The following is a 24480-nucleotide window of genomic DNA, read 5'->3' as shown; positions in this document are numbered from 1 at the left end:
CCGAAAACGGGACCCAGGGCGGATTTCAGAGATTGCACGACGAATTTGCAATTCAAAGAGGCACACGTGGGTACGTACACGTCGATCGGGGTAGCAATTGTTTCAATTCGTCATATACGCGCATTAATGGTGATCGTCGTCCAACTCCTCTTGCGAAGATGGTTCGTTAAATTTCATAGTGGCTTACTTGACTTCGCGGCATCCCTTTGACGATCGCCGAGCCAAGATAATTAATTTACATACTCAAATAACATAGCGTGTAATTAATCGACCAGCATCTTTCTTGAGTCGCCTTACAGTAGTTAAACTTTGACACCATAAACTCATGATAATCCTTGGCAAACTGACACGAAATTTCCATTTTCTTATGCCAAGGAAAATTTGCAATTTTCGCAGTGTATATTTTATACATACATCTGCAATAGCGTTGTTAGCCTCATTCTTTTCAACAATCCTTAAGATATTCAAAGATCCACTTGAAATCTTCGTTCTCTCAGCCATGTATAAAACGACGCTTCATCGTAGCGCATTTTCGCGTTACCACTGATCCCCGAGCGCATACGCAACTTCGCTAAATCGCATGCAACCTCCGCGTCGGCTCTTCGTGGCTCGTACACGTCGGCGATGTTCCGTTCCGAGCGGAAGTAAAAAATTTTCTCACGGGAGGATCGCGCGTCGCACGGCTTTCCAGCGAGCATTTTTCACCTCCCGTCATAAAGTATGCTCCCGACGGGCTTCGAAATCCACGCCCGAGGATGAACGTCGTCGAAAACGTCCCGGGGTTGCGTCGTCAGAGGGGTGGAGCGAAAATAAATCCAACACGATCCGTTGCGGACTTCCTTGCTGCAGGACCCGCAACGAACCGATATAAAAGTCAGGTCGCAAACATTTTCTAGCCAGACGCCACGAAAGAAAATGATTCTATTTTCTTAAAAAAATTCTCGACCACTGTAACTCGTGTTTTCAATTTTGCTACCATCCTTGAAAAATTGTTTCATAATATTTGATGATATCGTGAATAGTTTTTTCGTGCTGCCTTGATTCCAATAACGAATTTTCCGTGATGAAAGTCAGTCTGCACGTGACGGCATTGGTGGGTGCGCACAGACGGGGTGAATCGGTGCATCGGCCAAGCAGACAACATCGTCGACATGATGAGAGCGAGAAATAAAACGAAAAGCAATTATTCAAATGCGTTCCACGCTGCGGAGTTCTATGTTCGTCTCCCTTCTCTCCATCATATAGCTTTTCTCCATTTCGTTTTTTTTTTTTTCTTTTAACGCACCGCGACCTCTCGTTTCTCGCGTCTCGCGCTTCCTTGTATGTAGAGGGTGACGCGAAATTCGCGAATATGATCTTTTTAGTTCATTTTGAAATTTAAAAAAGGTACCAAATATTCTTGATGGTTTCTTCATTTCAATTATCTGAAAAAAATTAAGCAACCCTTTGAAGTCGTATTTTATGTATCTGTTTTTCGATGTATCAGGTACCAATGACAAAGTACTTTAATTAACAAGCGTTTGAAGAAAACATTTTTTAATTGTTAAGTCTTGAATTGATAGTAAATCTTGCAAGGAGCCTTTCAGATCCACCCTGTACATTTTCCCGCTCTTACTCCATTTTTCCTAGCTCATACCAGTAGTTCATTCCCCTTTTTCGTTTTACCCGTGATTCCGGCGAGAAAAGAGCGCCAGTAGAATGTCTGCTGTTATTACTGGCTTCGTGTCGAATCCCAGGACAGAGAAATCGCATCGGCGAGCACGGGGACAATGACGTTGCACTTGACGGCCGTGTCGATACCCGATGCACTCGATCACGAGAAATTTTCTGCACTTATTCCCAAAGCTCGCTGTTCGCATCTTACCTCCTCCATCAATCATGTTATTATAGTTATTACACTTAGCTGTAAGTACTCGAGGGAAATTTTGAGCTAGGCACGTTTTCGCCATTTTTTATCCTATCAAACATGAAATATTCAGAAAACGCAGGACTTCCATAGCGGTCGGTCGAACTTTCATAATTATCACGCTCGCTTTCCCTCGATAATTAACCCCAACGATCATAGCCTCGTTATAGGTGTTTCGTTACTGCGAAACTCGTTCGTCCAAGTCTAACGAGTCGCCGGAACGGAAGTTTGAGAATTTCCCGCACGCGTGTCTGCGTCGAACGAGGAGATTCCGCGAACAGAAACACGGCTTCCCCCTAACGTGATTAGTACTTCCTGTTGGAGAAGGAATATAAAATCTGTGCCGTTTGTCGCTGTTACCGGAAGCCGTAGAAACCGCAAGGAAAAAAAAAAGAAAGAGGAACATGAGAGGAACACCACGGCTCGCTGGTGTACTGGGCATATTTTCAGGGGCTTCGTTCTTGTTCCGTCGCTTTCAGGGACGTTTCGTTCGAAAACCGGAAACCGTCCGTGGCTGGCTAAGTCTTCTGTCCCGCAGTCAAAAACGTTGTCCTCGGAAACTGTTTTAATTCCTATTTGCATCATAGACCGAGATTACATCGAGGGGAACGAAAAGAAATGTCACTTTTTTTCAATATCCTGTTTCTTTTCTCTGTTCTTCAGTTGAACCGGATCAATTGTAACCCAGACCTACAATGGCATTGTATCTTGTATATTTTGAAAGGATAACGGGGAGTTAAATGGGGAACGTTTTGTTCTGTCTTTAGTCATCGTTGGAGTTGGAATTTTTCCGGGACGAATTCGTGAACGAAACAAAGAGAAAGGTAGAAGGTAACAGAACGAAGAGAAAAATCGAATAACAGCGGAAAGAATAGAGAGAAGAGTTCAAACGCTCGACTGGCATCCGGTTAAATCTGAACGCTATAATTCCGTCGAATCCGTTTTATCGGACCAATCTTTGTTCCGCTAATTGAGGTCTTTTCATTCCTCTACAAATTGCCGGTGGAGAATCGTCGCTCGGCTTGTTCCGTGACGTCGGTTTACCGGTCGAACGGACGATAAAATGTCACCGAGAAACCTTAATTGAAACACCGTTCAATCGGGATTTATTAAGCGTCGTTCGATGCTCTAATCTCTACGAACCTTGTCTCGTAGGATGTATTAAATGAATCAGTACTTGACAAATAATTAACTCTAGAGAAGTACCAGAAAAGATACCAAAAATGGAATCCTTCCTTTTATTGTACATAAATCTTTATTTAAAAGAAAAAAGAATGAACTTATGACCTGAAATACGAGAACCTGAAAAATAGCAAACGTTCCATCTGTATTATAAGCTTCGTCCAATGTCCTGACATAATATTTGATTCCATTATGTTTCAGGTTTGATCACGACCAGTGGCCGGAAACTCGATCGAGAAAATCAGGCGGAACACGTTCTCGAGGTGAGTTTGCATATAAATTATTTTTCTGGAAAAATATTGAAATTGAATCAGTGTTATCTGACAGAGTCCCAAATAGTAGGGCATTGCTTAATTAGGTCACGATTAATTGAACCTTTAATTAATGTCCTTGGAGTTGCAATTTTTATTTGCAATTTATATAGATATTTTTTAGTAACTTTTAAATTTGCATTTAAATTGAAAATTTGGAATCCCTCAAAATCCTCGAAAAATCTATTAATCGTCTATCTTTCGACTCGATTCTCTCACCTGGTCTTGGTAAAGTGTTGACGAGGCTCTGTAGCCAGCTTAATAGTTCCTCGACTGAAGGTGGATTGCTTCGGCGAAACAATCATCTTAGCCTAAGTATAATCGCGCGTGGATGTGTAGAGGCGAGAGGGTTGTTTGCGCTTCGCTCGTCGACGACGTGCACCCAAGCCTGCAAGGCGTTGGGTTAAGTCGGATTCACGATAAAGGGAGCCAAGGATAGTGTACTCGAATTTCCTGGTTCGAGACGATTAATAGTAGATTCTCTTCGCGAGATTGCTGTTTAGAGACGGCCTACTAATTGCTAGAACGAAACTACTTGCTCGATGTAGACGCATCACTTTGTGACTCCTCGAAGCGTCTCATTTATTGCGACATCAAAGATTTGTATTGAAAATGATAATTGAATAATTAAACAGTGCCGATTCTATTTTCTGTATCGTTCTGAGAAACATAAAGAAGATCAAAAGAAGGGTGTCGAAGATCGAACTGTATCAGTAAAGAATAGCTGAGAATAGTGGATAGGATCGAGTCCATAAAGTAAATCGAATCTCGTAACGGGGGTTGCTAACAGTCGATAGCTCGATTACCGATTCACCCTTTCGAGCGTTTAGTCTCGGCCTGTCTGCTTTGTCAAATCTCTCGAATCACCGTTTCCTTTCGGTTCCTTCTCCTAGCGGAATCGGTTCTCCTAATATCGTCAGACTGGAAATGAGGAAGAAAATCGTATCCTCCTTGAAGATTGAAAAGTAAAATGAGGCGAGAATCTGGTGCCTGGAAAACGAGACGACCAGACAAGGGTGGCATAGCTTAGGCAGGAAACAGCAAGAGACAAGGGGTTAGAGAGAACGGGAGGGAGAATAAAGGAAGAGAAGTGTCGACGGGCCGAGTAGATGGAAAATCTAAAGAAAGAGGGACAAGGTGAAGCATTTCTCCACTGGTCGTCATTCGAGACTCTCGGGGATTTCTCTTGGCGTCCAGATTAAAGGAAGAGTACCAACGACGACCCTTCCGAGCAACCAGCCCTTCTTGGTTTCTCTCTTTCTCTTTACATGGGTATATGTGTGTGTGCGGGGATCGCGAAACGTTGGAATTTCGTTACAATGGAAAGAGCAAAGGAGTATAGCAATCTCGGGAAAAGGTTCGCAATAAGAGCTAGAAATAAATAGAAACGAAATGGGAAACGGCTGGGTGGCGCCTGTTTTCAACCCCCTAACGACTTTTTACGTGTCTCCGAATCAAGGGGTGCATGGCCCTTTGGCTCGTTCGATTTCTCCCATGTAACACACCCTTATCCGAACCGGGATATTTATCAAAGTGTTGTTTAGGTGAAGTTGAAGAGAACTCGACTCGGGAAACACATATGTGACTACTGGTTTACGGTCAATCGATTTATGCGACATAAAATCGAATTGAAGGAACGTGTGTTTATTGCACGGAAAAGAAGAACCCGCTTCAGCCGTTCGTTTTATTCATTTTTAGCCTGAAACACTGGTTCGGTTAAGTCAATGCTGCTCGAACCAAAGTTCTGAAATCTAGATAATTTTATTGAGTTGATATTGAGGATGATATTGTGAATCAATTAACTCTGGTACTTTGTGGCTCAAATATTAGTTTGATTGCTTTCAGTTTTACAAAAATAAACGTTCGAAAAACGACTTCGTTAAAGAGCCGCGAATCGAATTAATTACAATTTATGAACAGCTGGAATTACATCAATTTAGTGTCAATAGAATGAAACGTGGCGAGATTCGGTCGAATTATATTTCGATTCGGAGGAACGGAACTTTGCAATGCAAATATTCGACCCCTTTTCCCAGTCCCGGATTAATCCGAGCTGCGAAATAATGATCCAGAACGATATTTAATATCGGAAATACAAATTTGTATTAGCGTCGTTATCTACGCTACAATGGACCGATTCCCGGCCACGACGCTAATGAATAGCGCAAAGGAAATCGATAGAAAAACGAACGAGTGGGAGTAAGAAAAAGAAAAACGTCGTTAAGCTGCTCGTTGGGGGCAGTAATTAATTATCGCATTGCTGACTCGGCGTTCTTCCGTTAAAATTAACCCAGTTATTGTCGCAACTTGTGTCGCAGTTTTCCATAAACGTTCGACGATAATTAATCTAGCTCTCGGTTAAGAAAAACAAGAATCTCCTTAACTGAACTAACGAGAGAACGTTTTAGTCGTCCAGTTAAGAGATTTCAATCGTTTCGACCGATTTTACGTACCATAGAGCATCGAAAATGTTCGACACGTTCATTGCATTCTCCGCGTAATTGCAATAAAAGCAATAATTGCCGCTGCATTATTTATCAGAATGTGCAAGTAAATCACAAAAGACTTAAGAAAAATAAGATGTTCGTGTAAGTTTAACGAGGAAAATAAATAAGTCAATTGAATTACTTTGTAGTTGAAGGAACTTTTTCTGAAGGAGTAAAATGAATCTCGTTTTCATAAAGTAAAATGCTTCAAAGAAATCTTTTGTTCCCCGAGTGCAAGAACGGCCGATACTTGTATCCTTCTTCTCGTAGTTAAAAACGCTGCAGGCTCCATTCAACTGCAATTTTTTCCTCGCGTTGATCAAATAGAACATTTCGACAATGTTTTAAAACTTTTCAACCTAAAGTTTCCGATTAAATAAAAGCACCGTTCTAGCGTGTATTTAACATCCGTGATATGAGTTTTTGCTCTGATAATGTTTCCATATTGTTTTTCGATACGCAGCAAGTTTACACAAGTTTCAGGTAAATTAATTTTACTGTTTAACCTGTCAATATTTGGTAGATAAATAGGAATGCATACGTACGTAAAAACTTTATTCCTCGTTAAATGAAAGATAAATAATTTTAACTTTGACTACGTAGAAGCTTTCTCAGAGAAGGTAAAAACTTTCCTCTTTCGTTCAGCCACTATTTTCAAATAGTATTCATTTTTTAAATAGCACCCTGAAGAGCTGAAAACTTTTAATATCACTAATTAAACGAGGCTATCGATATTTTTCATTAACTTTGATGTATCGAGAATAGTTGCATACAGGTAATCAGAACCATGATATTACAAGGGCGAGCTAAAATATTTTGTCCCTTTTCAGATATTTCAATCAAAACTGCACGCCCAGATGAAACCTCTTGTTCGTAATTAGCAAAGACAGTGCTGAAAAGTAGTCTTCCATATAAAATATGAAACTTCATTTTTGTCCTTGTTCTGTCAATTTATACCAACCTATTGCTTGTTTCTTCTCAACTAAAGGACAAAACTTTTCAATCTATCTTTGTAAAATCCTCAAACAGATTTTTCCCAATAATCTCCGAATATCCGTCGGCAACGATGAAATTCCCTCGATGTAACCGCATCGATATTAATAGAGAGATGCCTGATATTCGTTCAATTAATGAAGAATCCGCATAAAGTTTAAGCGGTACGTGTACATCGGAAGCCAAGTCGATCATAAATTTCAACACACTATTTCGAAGTAGGTGCTCGAAACTGTATCTGGCAGACACTCGGTGCCCTATGCACCCCGGTAAGCAAGTTTCAAGCCTACTTCGAATACCGTCGAGTGTCTGGAGCGTGCCTGGAGAATAAGGGCACTGAAATCAACCATCGGCAACCGAAAAGGCGGACCCATCGAAACTTGTCCCTTCGTTTCTCTCGCCTCAATGGAAACTTAAATGAATCGCGTTTCCATTCTCTCGGTACCTTATTTATCCATAGTTTCGCGGTAGTTCGGGTTGAAAGGAGCGTTTTAGTTACCAGAAAGACCGGTTGGGTTAATGGATAAGGGTGAAGATTAAGAGGGATCTCGTGATACGTATTTATGTTGCCATTTAATAAATTGAATATTGTTAACGGAGAAGATTTATACGTGAACGGGACGGATCTGGTTTCGTGGAAAATTACTTGTATCGTAGCCGACATCCGAGATATTGCATCGCAGACCGCCTAACTGCGAAAGCTATCCGCTTAGTCTCGACGCGCAGCTTGTCGGCTAAGCAGGCCGTAAGCTTTTTGCCGTCGCTTTATTAATAGGTGTGATTTTTCATGCTTTTTCTCTTCTATTCCGTGCTGCCTCACCGCCACTTTGCCACTTCCTCTCGCTCGGTGACGCGACACGTGCTAAAATATTTCAGGCCCGTGCAGCTGAAGCTCGCGTACCGAGTACATTAATAAGAATGCTTAACTAGGCACTCGGGTCATGTTTCACCTATACCTTCCTTTTTTCTCTGCAAAATTCAGCGCATCGACTATGTGCAGCGTTAGCGTCGTATCTTCGGTGGTTTCATCGTAACGACATCTCGCATGCAACTCGCGTAGAACTTGTAAGAAGCTTCATTTGCAGCCGCTGGTACTTGTTAACACCCCCTTCCTTAGGTTTTGCACGCTCGTATAAATGTGTACGTACGATCGCTTTCGACCGCACGTAAAGCCTGCCAATTTCCGGTCAGACGACCACGCGCCATCGTAGAAAAATATCGCGCGTATTCAGCATCTTTCCGAGGTGGTTAACCGGAAAGGGGCTTCGTGCCACGTATTACGTTGAAGAGGAGCACGGTGGCGAAAGGAAGAGAGGGCGAGAAAGAAGACCGGAGAAAAAGGGAAAGAATCGATCGTCGAGCATAGCGACGAAAGAAAAAGGCTCGTTCAGCAAAATAAAAGTCCCTTTTTTTTTTCTTCCTTTTCTTCAATTTTCTCTCTTTAACACTTCGCCTTTGTTTGTATCTCACCTTCTCCTTTTTCTGCTCTTCATACTTAGTATGGATCCTCGAACCCGTCGTTAAATCCCTTAATCGATATTCCTCGTGTCCTTTTTGCACCGTTAGCTAATTGCAACGACACCTGGCTTAATTTTCCCCTTTTTTTCGAGCACGCGAAGTCTCGCAAAAACGTACGAACGAAGGACTAGGATACTCGAGGAGAACACTCAGACCATCTTCAAGGTGACACGACGATCCTATGTCTTTACTTCTTTCTTTTTTTCTTTTATTCGCTGTTGAGTTCCTTTGAACTACCGACTGATGGATGGAACGTGTGAAACGTGGTTCTTAATTGAAGTGTTTCTGAGAGACTGCGGGGTTTAAGGACGGAAAGGACACGTTCCCCTATACTTTCGGCAATTCTCTCACTTTTTCATAAAAACTAGTAACTTAAAATAAAAAATCGAAGAGTTAGATTACAAAATTTATCCTCAGTATGTTTGATAATTTATATTATCATGATTTGTGTTAAAGCGGAATTTTCTATTTTTCTAAAGCGTCGATCGCATGCATCTGCGTCCGGCAGATGATCTTGTTTGATTTTTTCTACTAAATTGCGGTTATATTTTTAAATAAGACACATATTATTTCAGTAAAAATAATCAAACAGGCTCGCCCGTTGGATGCCCGAAATTCCGCTTTTAGATGTAGCGCTCAGCGTGTTAAGTAGTAAGTAGTATAAGTAGACGAATAGTCAGACGGCGCAGTAAAGATTTAGTCAGACAGTAGAAAATCATGATCAGGCAAAAGTACAAACCTGTACTATAGCAGACGATAGTGTAAGCATATAGAATATTAAAAAACAAGTGAATATGAAGTCAATTAAATAAAAATTTAATTAATGTTAGATTATCCTAAGGTACAAAGTAGAGAAAACAAAAATCAGAGGGAGTTGAAGAGCAACAGGGAAACCGGGTCAACCGTAAAGGGGTAAAAATACAGAGAGGAAGAAAGGAATGACTAATCACGAATGGGTATTCAAAAATCTTGACGGGAGAATCGTGTAGCCGCGAGCATTCCGCATGCTACGCCCGAATAAATATCGCGAAGTGGAGAAAGTACGAAGCAACCGCGGGAAAAGTCTGACACAAAGAGAAAGGAATGCGTGAACCCGTCCGTTTTCACGTACCATTGTCTGTATTTCTAAAGCGGCAAAGCCTACCCTCTCTGATTTTCGTGATTTCCATTCAGCGATCATTCGCCCTTTCGGTATGCTCATGAATTTTGCGATACATTCAACCAATTTATAATCAACTATAAACAAGCCCATTTTCGGCAATCTTTAACGAAACACAGTTTCAGGAAAACTGTTCTGGAACAACGATAAAATCTTTATAAAACGAATTTACTTGACCAGACTTTCTCTCTTTTCTCGTTGCTCGAGATCTGAGTTTGACGTCTGGCGGTTATTCGCGCCTGTCAGACTTCGTACAAACTCCACGCTTATTTCAAGCAGAGGAACGTCTTCTTTCGAAACTTTCCATGACTTCAGTTCGGAGGAAATTTCTTTTCTATCGAGGCTGACCACAATTACCTGTCTAAACGTTATCATTGTCACGTGTAGAAACCCCTTTTCACATTATAAAGCTTCGTGTTAAATTTGTATAAGATATCATTATGAAAATTTTTCGAATAAAATACTTTTCAACTGCATAAAGATTAAAAGGGAGGGTAGAAAGTATAGCGAGGGTAGAATTCTTGCTGATAACGAAAATTCACCGTGTCCACGGTGGTAGAAGTTATCTGTGATTTTACGACTCGGATATCGAAGAGTCGGAGATTTTAGGTAGAAATGGAAGGTCCGATATTTCGTGGAACGTCAAAAATAGCCAGGGGTTATAGAAATTCCTCGACGCGAGACGGTATGCCGCTCGGGGGTAGGTTTTCTCTGTTGGCCGGAGACCTCATCAACATTGTCCCGTTTAAAAGCCATCGATACCCGTGATATCGTCCTTGTATTCGATAAGTTCTTTCGAGGAGAGCAAAACTTCGCCAGTACCTTTTACGAGAAATCTGCCGTTCTCGGTACCATCGCCTCCGGTGCTGCAGTTATTAATTACACGATCTGGTTGGTTCGTTAATTGAAGACAAACTTTGTACTTGTGGGCAAAAACAGGCAGACAATTAAGAGAAATATAACGGTGAAGTGGGCGTAGTCAGCGGATATCGTCTGCCCTTTCGAGCCGGTTCTAATTATTAACGACCGCAATTACCAGGGTGTTTCCTCTGATAATATCTCTCTCGTATCCGTCTTCGAGTAACTTAGTACATAATCGCGATAGATTTTAGGCAATCTTAATGTACGGAGGGTAACTCATAAAGGGTAATAGTATCTTCGAATGTTTCTACAGGATGTTTTGGTTTTCTTAAACTAATGCTTGCGGTATATTTAATGCAATATAAATGATCTTAGCATCGACAAGATTTGGCGAACAGGGATCGAAATAGAGTTAAGGGATTGGAAGGATACGTCTCGTTTAGCTCGTAGCTATGCATTGGAAAACGCTTAAGGTCCACCCACAAGATTGTTAAGTGGCTAGATAAACGTTATCCTTTGGTTTCGAAATAAAGCTAGCTTCTGCGTGGGACCTTTGAAAATGGACCCTAGTAACGTGATACTTTATGCATGCGATAGAGATACTTTGGTAATTTACAATTCGAAAATTTACATTAACGCAAAATTGTTGTCAAAGTAAACTTAAGCAAGCAGTAACTTGTTATGGGTAGTAGCAAGGAAATACGAACTTAAAACAAAGTAAGTAAGCTTGACCAAAAAACGACGATCTTTCGACGACAAAGTTTTACGAGCCCGAAAACCTTGCTCGTCTTAATCAAATGTTTTATACCGTCTATAGTTTATTTAGATCATGGTATTTTTTGTACGAACTCGATACTTTTGCAAGATCTCTTTGTGAAAATTACTCCTGTGGTGCTTGCAAACTTTATCCAGTTTTAATTTACATGCTCGGTATTTGATGTTGCATCGAGTTACGTTCTTTTAGACAAGCTCACATCCGCAGCAAATTGGAAGGTAAATAAATCCTCTAACGGATTAAACGAGGATCCTTTAATAAACTCTTTTTCCCACTAAATCGTTAAGATATTTTCACTTCTTTTTATAGAAACTTGATTCATTTAATCCAACGCAAATTATGAAATTTTTGTATTATGAAATCCGAAATTTTGCAGACAATTTTACAGAGAATCTAATGAATTCGCAGAGTATTTATAATAATATAATCTGATAAGAAATATGTGCATACAAGTAAAAAAAAAATTGCGTACGTAAACGCAGATTGATGCGATTCGTTTGTTGTATAAATCGAGCCGAATACAATCATCCGGACTGAGAAAAATAATATAAATAAAAAAAAGTGTATCGTTATCCATAAACGACGAATGTTCGATGAAAGAGACGAATGTAGCGGTTGCGGTTGAAAGAGTAGAAATAAAAAATATAGCGGAACAGTCTACTTTGAGAAGAGTATCCGGGAGCGGAGCTAATGGTAGCGGTAATTGAGTTGAGGAAACCTTTTAAATGAACTGCTTTTCGCCACGATATTGCGTCGCTTTTGTGCTCGTTGATGACTTACAAAGCAGCCAGGAAGTCGTTGCAAAGATGCTGGTTCCGCGTTCAAGCCTCCACGAAAGGGACGCTTTAAAAATGTGCCGTTCTTTAAATCTAAATAAATTTCATTTCGCGTATAGAAGCGGGATGAATGAACCAACGAAACACGAGCACTCTTATTTACGAACGTTTAACACCAAAGTGTTAAACTAACCAGATAAAATTTATCGAACCATTTGTCTTTGACAAATAAATATTATAAGTAATATTACAAACAGAATCATTAATTAAAATTGATGTTGATAATTTTTCGTTACATTTGTGGGAATTTTTCAATTTCTCTATATGTGCCTCGACAAACATTGTATCGTATCCCTTTACTCCTCTGGATGGGCCGCCGCGTCGTTGAACCACCCTCCAACAAATTGCTAACTCGATTAAAACTACACAAAGGCATGGCGGCCGTTACTAGCAATAAAAATCAGGATTTCCGGCTGCTGGCTCGTAACATTCATACCGGTTGCAGTATCGAAAGGCGTGAGTATACTCGTGCTTCATAAAAAGGCTCGTAAACGTACGTGTACCGTTTCAGCGGCGAAGACAATTTGAAAAAGCACAGGTAAAATGGCGCCTGGCAGGCGCCTTCGACGATTTACGCGATTCCCGAACCGGGTTCCGCTTGGAGAACCCTCGAACAGGTTGCACGAGTTCTTAGACTTGTCTTCAAAGGAAATCTTATCTCCTGGCATGCTTCGTACTGTCTGGAAATATTGCAGAGCTAAGATTGGACTCACGCGATGAGCAAAGTGCATGGTAAAATTAAAATTAAGGAATGATTAGCGATAAGCTTATTCGATATCGTTAGATTTATTGTGTCTATGAAAGTGGTCAGGAATGCATAGGATATAAATAGGTACAGCTTGATTTTTTTATTAACGTATTAAATACTATTGGGGTCATTAGCGAAAGAATCAATAAGTAAAAAATAAAAAGTAGTTTCGAATTCCATTCAAATTATATTAGTAATTCACAGTAGCATAATTGAAGCATCCTTGCAGAGCAAAGAGTGATTTCTTAAATAACCTTTCCTTTGATCTCATGGTTAAAAAGAAATCGTGTAAAGGGAGAGCTGTTGAATCTCGAAATAAAGAGAATGGTCTTTGTAAACATAAATTGGCCACAGGCCTTTCACTTAGGGAAGTGCACTTAATTCGGCACAGAGGTCACAGGAAAATCCCCCAAATAATGATTGCGGAATTAAAACGCTTTCCTCGAGGGAGACGTAACAATTTTCATTAATTTAACCGGGAGGGATAGGGTTGTTTCGAGGAAATGGGTAAATACTCTCAGTTAGGTATTAAGAACGACACTCGGCTTCTTGAAAGTACAGAAATGATTGGTTCTTGATTAAAACTTCAAAGCTTCTTAAAATACAGAGTAATTCAACTATATAGAAAGCCTTTTTGCGTGAAATTTATTTTCAATTTGACAATCTGTATTAGAGATTGAATACGTTCTATATACATATAAAAAAAAATCACTTTTCATATTATTGGAAAAATCCGATCGAGTGGAACGTGAAGATGTCTCGAATTCAAGCTTACAACCACCAGTTTCCCTCTCGGCTTTGTGCATTCCCGCCACTGGATGTGATTAAATATCGATCGACAGGGATGCTTGGAATAAGGCTGGCCGTGTAAATAATTTCGTTGAAAGTGTTCCTGTATCGTCAGCATAATTGAAACGCGTCAAACCAACCAGGAGAAAAGAAAACAGGAAAAGAAACACGGTAGTGTATCGACCGATATACGCTAAAGATAATTGATAATCCGATATCAGTTAATCGATACACGAGCGAATGTAACTCTCCTCTGCGGGCAATATAGTATTGGAACCACAATGGATCCTCGATATATTGCTTTCAGCTATTTTTCGCGAGATGTGCCAACACAGAAAACCATGGCGAGAATGGTCACGTTCGAAGCTAACGAAACAGCTATCCCGAAGTAATTAAACTACCCTCGATCGCCATTGCGCTGGCTATGACAGCTCTCGATTGGGCATTTTAGTAAATTCAATAAAACTTTTGTCCTTTAACGCTTGCCTGGAATCCTTGCTACCACTGTGCATTCACATTTTTTCTCTTTCTCTCTTTCTGCGTGCACCTCGTTTCTCGCTGGAACTTTCAATAGCTCGACGATCAAATAATCCGGTATCTCTGAAAATCATTTCGGATTCGAGTTTTTCCAAGATCTTTCGGAGATACACGTTTCGAACTTCGATTTTCACGAGTGGCATACGAATGTCGTCCTGGGACGATTTTCTTTGGAAGGAAAAAGTGATAAAATTAAAGTACCGTTTTTCCGGGTATAGATTCAGATATGAGAAAGGATGAATTTGCCTTCGATATGCTAATCAACTTGTTAAGGCAATCATTATATCGAAACGAGATCAACGAAGAAGTAATATCGAAGCAGGTTGGAAAGATAAGCATCGAGAGCAGTGGTAAATCGATTCAAAGAACAAGATCGAATGGACAGAAAATAGGGGGAGGGGCGTCTTATCTTCACGGAAATGTTTCCATGTCGGTGGAAATAAGTTTTCCCCTGGCGACATCCTCGACGAGATTTCGTTGGTCTTTTACCTTTACGATCAGAAGCAGGAATACGGTCAGCGGCGTCGATTTTGCAGATCGTGTTCACGATATTCGCGCATGAAAAGCTAGAGATTCCGCGGTACCAACAGGAAACCAGTGGAAAGTGTGTGGGATAAGAGGGTAACAACCGTGGTAAGTGGGATAAAAGGAAAAAGGCGACTGCTCGGAGAAACTCATAGCGGAGGAAAACGTTTCGAGATATTGCGAACGAAAGTATGGATATAACTTAGTGCATGCTTCCCTTGCGTTTTGTTTCGCAAGAAATTGGAATGAAAGCGTACCTACCTTTCTAATACTTAGATGACCACGCGTTTCGTGCGATTCTTTTACATCTATGTTTCTTTTTGTAACGTGTAATTTTATTAAGAACGAATGAATGAAAGAGGTTAATTGAATACATGTTGCAAAAGAGAAAAGAAAGGGATGAAATTAGAGTAACTGGGAAGTCAGGGGATGATCGTAAGCGCTGTAAGGATGGATTCAGGGCTTAAAGTCAATAATGCAAGTTGGGATTATGTAGCCATTTTCATTCGGTTCTACAAGCTACAGCGGCTTTCGTGTTCTACCTACCGATGGATTATCTGAATAGGAAAGGCTCAAAATTACTTTGTGCATGAATGCCACTTGATCCATTCAGAAGTTTCCGGGATCTCTCGAATGCGTTTGTTCATTTGTGGAAAATTACGTGAAACATATCGTACAGGGTTGCTAATCAAATCTCAACTCTTGTAACTGCTATAAATTCTCGACACTCCTGTTAGCTGGGTTAATTAAAACTAAGCAAAAAAAAAATATTCTGCTTGTTCGTTTATAACGAGACGAATAGGTACGTGTATTTCCAAAGTATAATCAAATCAACTCTTTATAAAATACTGATTCAACTCTCGAATATCAAAGTTTTCTATATTTCAGCTTTCTAAAGATTCCATAATTGACCGTTCTCTATTTCAGGTGACAGTAAGGGACGACGGAAGGCCTTCGCTGTCGTCGACGACTCGCGTGGTGATCTCTGTGGCGGATATAAACGACCATGGACCAGAATTTGAGCAAAAATTCTACACCGTTCAAATCCCTGCCTCTCCGTCGACCGACAAACCCTTATTCCAGGTAAGAAGCTTCGTTTCCACTCGATCAGATCATCGTAATTCTATCCGACCTTCTAGTTGAATTAGGACATGGCATCCCACTTTCTTCGACCCCTCGATGTAAATGGAGAAACGGACGAGACCGTTTCTGGTCCGTTTCATTTTCTCGTTGTCTCTTTGTAACACCAAGTAGAAGTAATACCTCCCCCCGTATCTTGTTGTATATATTATCCATTCGTTCGTGAAGGAAACAACCCGACCCGCGGAACGAGTCTACTCGTGCTGAGATGTGTATACGTATACCAGACGGGGTTGGTGCGTGAGTCGAGAAAGTAATCGAAACTTCGTCTCACCAATGTACTGGCGCAATTTGTTTTTGTTGAACGTCTGCGTATATAGGATTCGAGGGCTATAAAAGTAGCAGGATCACCGCAGGATCCTCTTTTTCCAACTTTTAACGCTTCGACTTACGCACTCGATTCTCTTAAGCTGGTCGCTGACTCGATCGAACGAAATTCCTTTTGAAATGAAATTTACGTATTCATACAGATTTCTCAGCTTTTATTCTATTACTCAAATTTGAACCTTTCGGTGTATAACACTTTATTGAAGTTGAGAGAGGGTTGAACGAACCAGCGATCAGCATCCTTTCCATGATGTCACTTCAGTTATAAAACAAAATCTTAGACCTTTCCGTTGTCTCGAATGTGTTAACTTTTGTGTGCCTTAAGTACTCAAAAAAAAAAACGAGGCTGATACGTTTAAGAGGACGGACAGATTGCTTTGCGACACCCTGCTCGCTTGGTGGTTATCGAACGTGTCCTCCCTTCGAGTCGCCTCTTGTTCTCGATGTGATCAAAGAGCCGGACCCAGCCCGCTGACTATCGCAGCGTAAAAGGGTAGAGATTTAGCGCACGAACACCCTCGCATTCGATCCACCCGCAACCCTGTAGTTCTTCGGATTTACGAGCGAGTGGTACACCGGTTACATGGCGCGTTTTCACGCGTCGTCGACTTTCAGATTCCGGCGACGGAAATCGTGGTTAACGAGTTCCCTTTGTAACGAGCGTTACCTTAGACCACCGCTCTTCTGAGAATCGATTCTGGCCTCGATTCGCCGAAATTCCATAGAGATTCATGAAGAACAGTGTTGATTAATTTAATATCTAGTCAATTGATTCGAATTAGCCTATATATGCCGTTCAAATACACTGAACTGTAAACATATTTGTATTATTAAATATTTGCGTGATTCGCAAAAGCGCCACAGGACCTAAAGTCGCAATCAATGTTAACCATGGGTAGAGGAAGCCAGAGGGAGCTCGTTAATCTCGACATCAGTAGTAATAATAACTCTTGCATAATATATCTGCGATATTTAATATAATTCCCTGTCAGTGTTGAATTTCATCGAGGCCAGATTCAATTTTACCGGATATCGAATTACGCTTGCTCGTTCCCGTAATTTTGGTCGGTCACTTTGCGTTATGAAACGTGCTTTAATTTCCGGCTGCGCAAATTTACAATAAAAATGTTAGAAATCGTTGATGTGTCAAAATATACAGGACCAAGTATGATTGTTGCAAACACAACGTGATTGTTCAAGAGAAAAAATGAAGCAAAAACGAGGAAGAAAACGTGAGAAAGGAAAAGGGGTGTGTATGTTAAGGGTGGCTTCGGGCGCGAGTTAAAATTGGCTTTTTCTTACTCTCTCGACATCGAACGAACCGGAGGAAAAAAATCACGGTAAACGGGGGTAGATCGAAAGCAAATTATCGGAAATAATGCGAAAGTTAAAAGGCTTCCTTCTCTCGTTCTCGACAGAAATCGAGGAACCGATCGCGGGAGTTCGACCTTTCGATCGATACGTTACTAGAGAATGGAACATGGGAGACATTTAGCCCCGACAGCTTGTCAGGAGATCGTATATTCAGGGTAAGGACACGTTGGCACGTAAACTACAAAAAAAAAATTAATAATCGCCTACCGAATGGCGTTGGGAACATAAATAAATTCTTACGCAAATTATGGAATTGGTCTCGGGTAGTTTACGCGAGCTCTCTCTTCTGCATTCATTGATTTATGACCCGCTTTTATTTTCGACTGTGAACGTTTTCGTTATAATTATAATGCCGCATTTTCATGCCACCCTGCTGTGCCCGTTCTTGTATTTTTTTTTCATTTCAATAGGACCGCCATGCATTCTGTCGACGTTTAACCGATCGTCTTTTATCCTTGGGCCGTGTTGCAACCCTTTTTATTTTTTAAAAAGTCACCGTTGAACGATACGCGAACCTGAGCGAACTCCGTGAAACATTGGAACAATTCGGGTTTCAATGAACACCCAAGCTTGCTTGCTTGGTAGCTTGAAGGGGGGTAATTGAGGCTCGTTCGTAGCTGTCCAGGGATTTGGGTCGAGAGCGGAATTTATCTCCCCGAGTTATTAAGTATCAAGTGCCTACTGGCTTCTTAATTGCATTCAGGGTTCAATGCTCTTTCCAGTGGATACGAAAGAACCTGGTATGCCCGGTGTTTCTAACGAGTCCGAAGGAAAGCTCAGCAGTTTAATTGTCTATTGAGAAGCTTTTAGCTTGACGTTGGTCTAAGTGTTAAATTTCAACCCCCTTTTTACTAGCTCGAATAAATTATTACCTCGTTTACGAAACCCTCGTCGCTACTGCTTTTCATCAAATCGTATCTGATTCAATTATGATAATTTAAATTTCGAATTTAACGCATTCGCCTATAATGTTCGCTCAGATTTGTATCTCGTTTAATTCCCGACTGCCATCACTGTTCCTCTGTATGTTTTCCTCTTCGATCTCCGTCGTGTTTTACCCATGTTGCTCGTCACTATGTATGCATTCTGTTCTTGAATGTTTGTATCTGTCTATGCGGGGCTGTCGCCTGATCATTTTCCGTTTCCTCCTTTTGCAATTAATCAAATTCGCGATGCCAGGATGGACTGCTGCATACGGAAGCATGTCGGGAGGAATAGAAAGGAAAGGAATGCTCGTGGCAACGATTTGGAGGGTTTTCTTTCCCACGAATTTAACGTCGAGAAACTGTGGCAATTAACGATTAATTGGTTAGAATGTTAAATGGTAAAGGAAAATGATGAAAATCGTGGGTCAGAGAACTCGAGCCGATAATGAGCTCTAGCACACTTGAAAAAGCGCATGCAAAAAAAAGAAAGAAACAATGCTCGTGGCATCTAATGAATCGACGACGATACATTTTCCAGCGCGAATCCGCTTGCATCAGCTCGAACAGTTCGATCAAGCTGCCACTGCAAACGTGGCCTTTGTTTAATACGCTTTAATGCAGATCGATATTTGACAACTCGAGGGTGGACGACGAGGGCTGCATCTCGTTTTCTCCTACCCCTTCTTTTTTTATTCTTTCTATATCATTTTTTCAATTAATTTCACGTGTCGCCGCATGATATCGACTGCGTGAATGCCATGCTTCGAGGTTACGAGTGCAATGTTTTACTGTAAGTTCAAAACGAAAGAGAAAATACCAGGGGAATTGAACATTCTTAAAATGTGAACGAAATGTTAAGAAAGAACAACTTGTTTTTCTTTCTCGTGTACACTAGATTTCATTCATTGTTCGTGTTTTTTCATTTTGCTTTTTTTTAAACATTCACTTTCAACATTTTCACCATATGTACACAGACATATGGTTTAGAATTATTTCATTTTTATTTCAGTTTTTGACGCGTCTTATACAGGATGACGCAAAGATTCTTTCTTATTTTCATTTTATACAACCGCGCACGATACTAATGTTACTTCTGTGTCGTGTAAAGTTATGTTCGTAGAGAATGATGGAAAGACAATGGAGGAAAATTGTTTATCGTTTTAATTGTATCCATGTGTACCATAGGTACTCGCGAACGATAAAGACATCGGTGATAATGGAAAAATCCAGTATAGCATCAAGGGTGGCCGAGGCAAGGGCAAGTTTAAGATTCACCCCACCACTGGCATGGTGTACTCTCAACGGGGCTTTGAAGCTGGACAAGAATACGAAATGATGGTAAGTAGATGTGATCGAGCATAGATGTGATCGTCTCTCTGAAATTTTTAAAACCGATTTGGAACGCCAAATCGGTTGACAAAAGCACGTAATGGATTAAATTGAAATCAGAAAAATATCGAAATGAAAAAATAATAGAAGCTTAAACTCCTGTTTCGAGTACCAAACATAAAATCAAAAATTTAAAACGTCGTCCAACTGGTTGTACAAACTGAAAGCTAATGGTTCTAGGCGAGGGATTAAATAAAAGCCACAGAATAATATTTCTTTTATATAATGTTTCATTTTTAAGGAAATCGATTGTAAAATATTACTAATGAATCATACCGTATCATCCATCAGCCAATTGTATAAATTTAAAAAAGAAATGACACAACAAATTAAAATTGAAAAAGTATCAAAATGAAAAAGTGATAGAAACGTAAAAACTTGTTCCATTTTCCGAACATCAAACGCATCATCTAGAATGCAAATCCGACTGGTTGTACAAACTGAAAGCTGGTGATTCTAGGTAAAGAAATAAATAACAAAAAGCTAGAATAATATTTTTTTAATTAACGTTGAAAAAATACATATTAAATCATTAATTGCAGTATCTCACGTACTCGACCGAAGATCATAATTCATGATTCACTGGAAATGACATTTTCCTTGATACGATTTACGTTTCAGTCTAACTTGGTAGCGTACGTTTCTGTTTCCCAGATAAGAGCCGCGGATAGCGGAGAACCACAGCGCAGTCATCAAACACGAGTATCTGTGCAAGTTGTCGAGGTACCAAAGGAATCCGAGAATCCACCGGTCTTCAAGACGAATAATCAAAGAGTCGAGGTCACAGAAAGCGACGAGGTTGGTTTCCTTGTGGCATTAATGCAAGCTACGGACAAGGACGGTGATTCTCTGTGGTATGATATCCTCGGTAAGTACACAGCACCACCATCAACCGATTCAGTGGTCAAAATATTAAACTGGCGACCAAATTTCTGACCTTCGATGAATAACAAGGTATATTTAATTGGCGAAAGACCAAAAGATTTCATTGAAACATATTTGAGCGATTCGAATACGAAAGCACGAGCTGCATTTTCCAAGTTGGTAGCATCGAAGTTGGAAAGTTTCACAGCTGGATCGCGTAGGTAGCAGTTAAACTTTCCACCGCCAAATGGCTGTTCGAGTTGGAGGCACACTTACGTCTTGTCATTAAAATCGTCAGATTTAAAAGGAAGACGCTTTGGAATTCATTCAAAGACCAAGAATGATCCCAATTGTAGCAATTCCTTGTTTCCCTTTTTCACTCGTTTCTGTCATGTATTGAATTTTAATCTTTGAAATCTTCTACAAGAACTTTGTCTCCCGTTCGTGTCGATACTTCTTGCAACACAAGCGTGCAAGCGTATAGAAGAAGGTAATCGAAGCGGAAAATTTCGTACGTTCCAGACGGCGACAAGCGAGACGAATTCTTCATCGGCCGCGACAACGGGAACGTGTTACTCGCGAAAAAACTCGACTGGGAGACCCAGAACTTCTACAATCTCACGATCGGCGTGACGGATAGCGTGCACACCGCTGTGACGCAGCTGCTGGTCACGGTGATCGATATCAACGATCACAGACCGGAGTTCACAGAGACCACGTATCGGGTGGACATCTCGGAGAACGTGGAGAAGGGCGAGATGATCCTGCAATTGCACGCGACCGACGAGGACGAGGACAAGAAAGTGTTCTATAGCTTGCACGCAGCCCAGAATCAGGCTTCCCTTGAAATATTTCATGTGGACTCGGTGACGGGGTCCGTAACGCTGAACGAGGTCCTGGATCGAGAGACGATCGAGGAGCACGTGTTGACGGTGATGGTGAAGGACCAAGGAACACCGGCGAAACGAAACTACGCCCGTGTGATCGTCACCGTGCACGATCACAACGATCATGCTCCAGAGTTCATCAGCGAGATCATTCAAGGAAAGGTGTTCGAAACGTCACCTATCGGCGCTGCGGTGGTGCAGGTCTGGGCTATCGACAGGGACAGAGGAGACAATGCGAAAATCACGTACACGATCACTTCCGGCAACGTAGGTAACATGTTCTCGATAGATCCTGAACTAGGTGTGATTCGCGTGGCTCGTGAGCTCGATTTGAGCGTCTCTTCCGAGTACATATTGCTGGTGAAGGCTACGGACCATGGTTCTCCAGCTTTGGCTAACACAGTCCCGGTACACGTGATGGTCACAATGGCTGACAACGCTCCACCTCGATTTATACAGAAAGAATTGTCTGCCGAGATCTACGAAAACCAACAGCTCGGTACCTACGTGAAGCACGTGGAAGCCAGAAGCACGTCCTCGTTGCAATTCGAAATCGTCGATGGTAACAAGGACGACACGTTCTTCGTGAACCCTAGCACCGGTATCATAGTGATCAAGAACGAACTGGATTACGAGAAGACGAAGTTTTACAATTTGACGGTGGCTGCGACGAACATGGCCGGCGCCAAAGCGCATTGCAACGTGATCGTTCATGTTCTGGATAGAAACGACAATGCTCCACGGTTTCTACAGGCTACTTATACCGGTGAAATAAGCGAAGGTGCCAGTATAGGCTCTCTCGTGCTAACCAACACCAGCACGCCGTTGGTCATCAAAGCGGAGGATGCTGACTCGGAGTTGAACGCTTTGTTGAACTACGATATCGTGGAGGACCTGCCGCGGAAATATTTCCATATTGACTCGAGCACAGGCGCCATTAGGACCGTAATGGTATTGGATCACGAGAGCATACCGAAGTTCACATTCCACGTTAAGGTGTCCGATCTTGGTAAACCGAAGCTGTCCTCCGAGACCACCGCGAAAGTGATGATAGTCGTAACGGACGTGAACGATTGCCCGCCAAAGTTCCTCGAGAACGACTACAACACCACCCTGCTGTTACCCACGTACAAGAACGTCGCGGTTGTACGTGTGAACGCGGTGGACCCGGATAGTTCCGAGGGAGTCGCGCTCAGGTACGTGCCAGGTTATTTAACATACTCGCGTCTCTATATTTATGACCCCCTTTAAAAAGCTGATTCATATTTATGCGGTGCCGTGCCGCTTCGTTAGCATTCATTTACCATTATAATTGTTGCATGAAATTTGTATGATACTCGGCCCTCTGATATACGTTATTCCTCTCGTTATTCCCGAGATGAAGAAAATTACTTGGCCGTTTATACCGTGAGGACTGCCTCTTCAATTTCCATAGGTACACGCTCCTTATTCTTCTCCGAATCATCCTCCGCGACTCGAGTGTAACCAGGATGCAGTTGAGTAGTTTTTCATGACCGAGGATAATTTCTAACAGCGCTGATTATTTTCTTCAGGTACGACATCATCGATGGCAACAAGGGACACACGTTCGACATAGACGCGCAAACCGGTGTCATCACGGTCTACAATCCCGAACGCATAAAGAAGAATTATCTGCTTCGTGTCCGGGTATCGGATGGAAAATATTCGAGCGTCACCCAGGTGAACGTGGCGGTCGAGAAATCGGAGAACTCGGGGCTGGTGTTCCAGAAGGAGGTTTACGAAGGATCCATCCCGGAGAACTCGACGAGGATCACTACCGTCGCGGTCGTCAACGTCCTCGGCAGCGCCCTCAACGAGCACATTGTCTTCAGCATCCTAAACCCTACGGACATGTTTGTAATTGGACCCACGTCCGGCGCGATTCGAACGACGGGGATTAGATTCGATCGCGAGGTTTGCGACCATTACGAGCTGATCGTGGAGGCGAAGAGCCAAATGCCAGACAGGGAGAAGCCGAGGGTTGCTCACGTGATCGTGAACGTTACGATACTGGACATCAATGACAATTGCCCAATGTTCGTCAATCTGCCCTACTATGCCGTCGTCTCGGTCGATGCACAGAAGGGTGACGTGATTACGAAGGTAAGCATCGGAGAAACCTCACCCTTTTGGACCTTGAATGTTAAACCTTGAATCTGCTGCAGGTGCATGCGATAGACATGGACAGCGGTGACAACGGGGAAGTCAGATACGAACTGAAAAAAGGCCACGGGGAATTGTTCAAAGTTTGTCGAAAGACGGGTGAAATATCGTTGAAACAAAATTTAGAAGGACACAATCGCGAATACCAGCTGACCATCGCTGCGTACGATGGTGGTAAGTGTATTCGTCTGGGAAAGAATCCCTTACACATTTTTCCAGCAATTTTCTACGTGCTTTTAAACAATTTTCAGGCAACACACCTTGCTCGATCGAAGTTCCGGTCAACGTAAAAGTGATAGATCGTTCTATGCCAGTATTTGACAAGCAATTTTACACGGACAGCGTGCTGGAAAGTATCGAGATTCACTCGCCCCTCGCTTTATCCATCCAGGCTGAGTCACCGTTGAATCGGAAACTCATATACAGCATCACGAAAGGCAACGATTTCGAGGAATTTGCTCTGGATTTTAACACAGGTAAGCGATATTATTATTTCCGTATTTGAGATAATATTTCAAATCGTTCGAACGATGAATCAGACGTTAAATACGTGAAAGATTACCGAGTTAACCCCGTATGCAAACAATCGCGCTTTCTATTTTAACGAATGATATTTTGGTTTCCCTGTAAATGGTATTCGGTGACTAAATTCTAATGAAATCACGGTGTAGTGGTGAAAACAGTAGCAAAATGTGTGGGGTTATTGGAATGTATCGCACGTAACACGAGCTGCGGATGTTGTTCATACCGAATTTTTACTCGT

The 24480-nt window shown here is 41.6% G+C and overlaps 1 protein-coding gene across 9 annotated transcripts in view; it reads left to right on the top strand.

Moving 5' to 3' along the window:
- Positions 1-24480, top strand: part of kug (FAT atypical cadherin kugelei) — a 291242-nt gene that overhangs the window by 255308 nt on the left and 11454 nt on the right. For 7 of the 9 annotated variants that reach the window (XM_034339664.2, XM_034339669.2, XM_034339668.2 and 4 more), the window contains exons 6-14: positions 3290-3351; positions 15554-15709; positions 17512-17622; positions 19579-19731; positions 20437-20650; positions 21169-22729; positions 23087-23657; positions 23720-23891; positions 23969-24193. In XM_034339664.2, coding sequence (XP_034195555.2) covers positions 3290-3351; positions 15554-15709; positions 17512-17622; positions 19579-19731; positions 20437-20650; positions 21169-22729; positions 23087-23657; positions 23720-23891; positions 23969-24193 — 3225 coding nt within the window. The remainder of the gene's footprint in view (positions 1-3289; positions 3352-15553; positions 15710-17511; positions 17623-19578; positions 19732-20436; positions 20651-21168; positions 22730-23086; positions 23658-23719; positions 23892-23968; positions 24194-24480) is intronic. The other 2 variants (XM_034339666.2, XM_034339665.2) reach the window with 1 other exon arrangement.

Source organism: Osmia lignaria, chromosome 10, assembly GCF_051020975.1.
Source record: "Osmia lignaria lignaria isolate PbOS001 chromosome 10, iyOsmLign1, whole genome shotgun sequence".
Taxonomy (NCBI): domain Eukaryota; kingdom Metazoa; phylum Arthropoda; class Insecta; order Hymenoptera; family Megachilidae; genus Osmia; species Osmia lignaria.
This window is presented reverse-complemented; position numbering and strand designations above follow the sequence as displayed.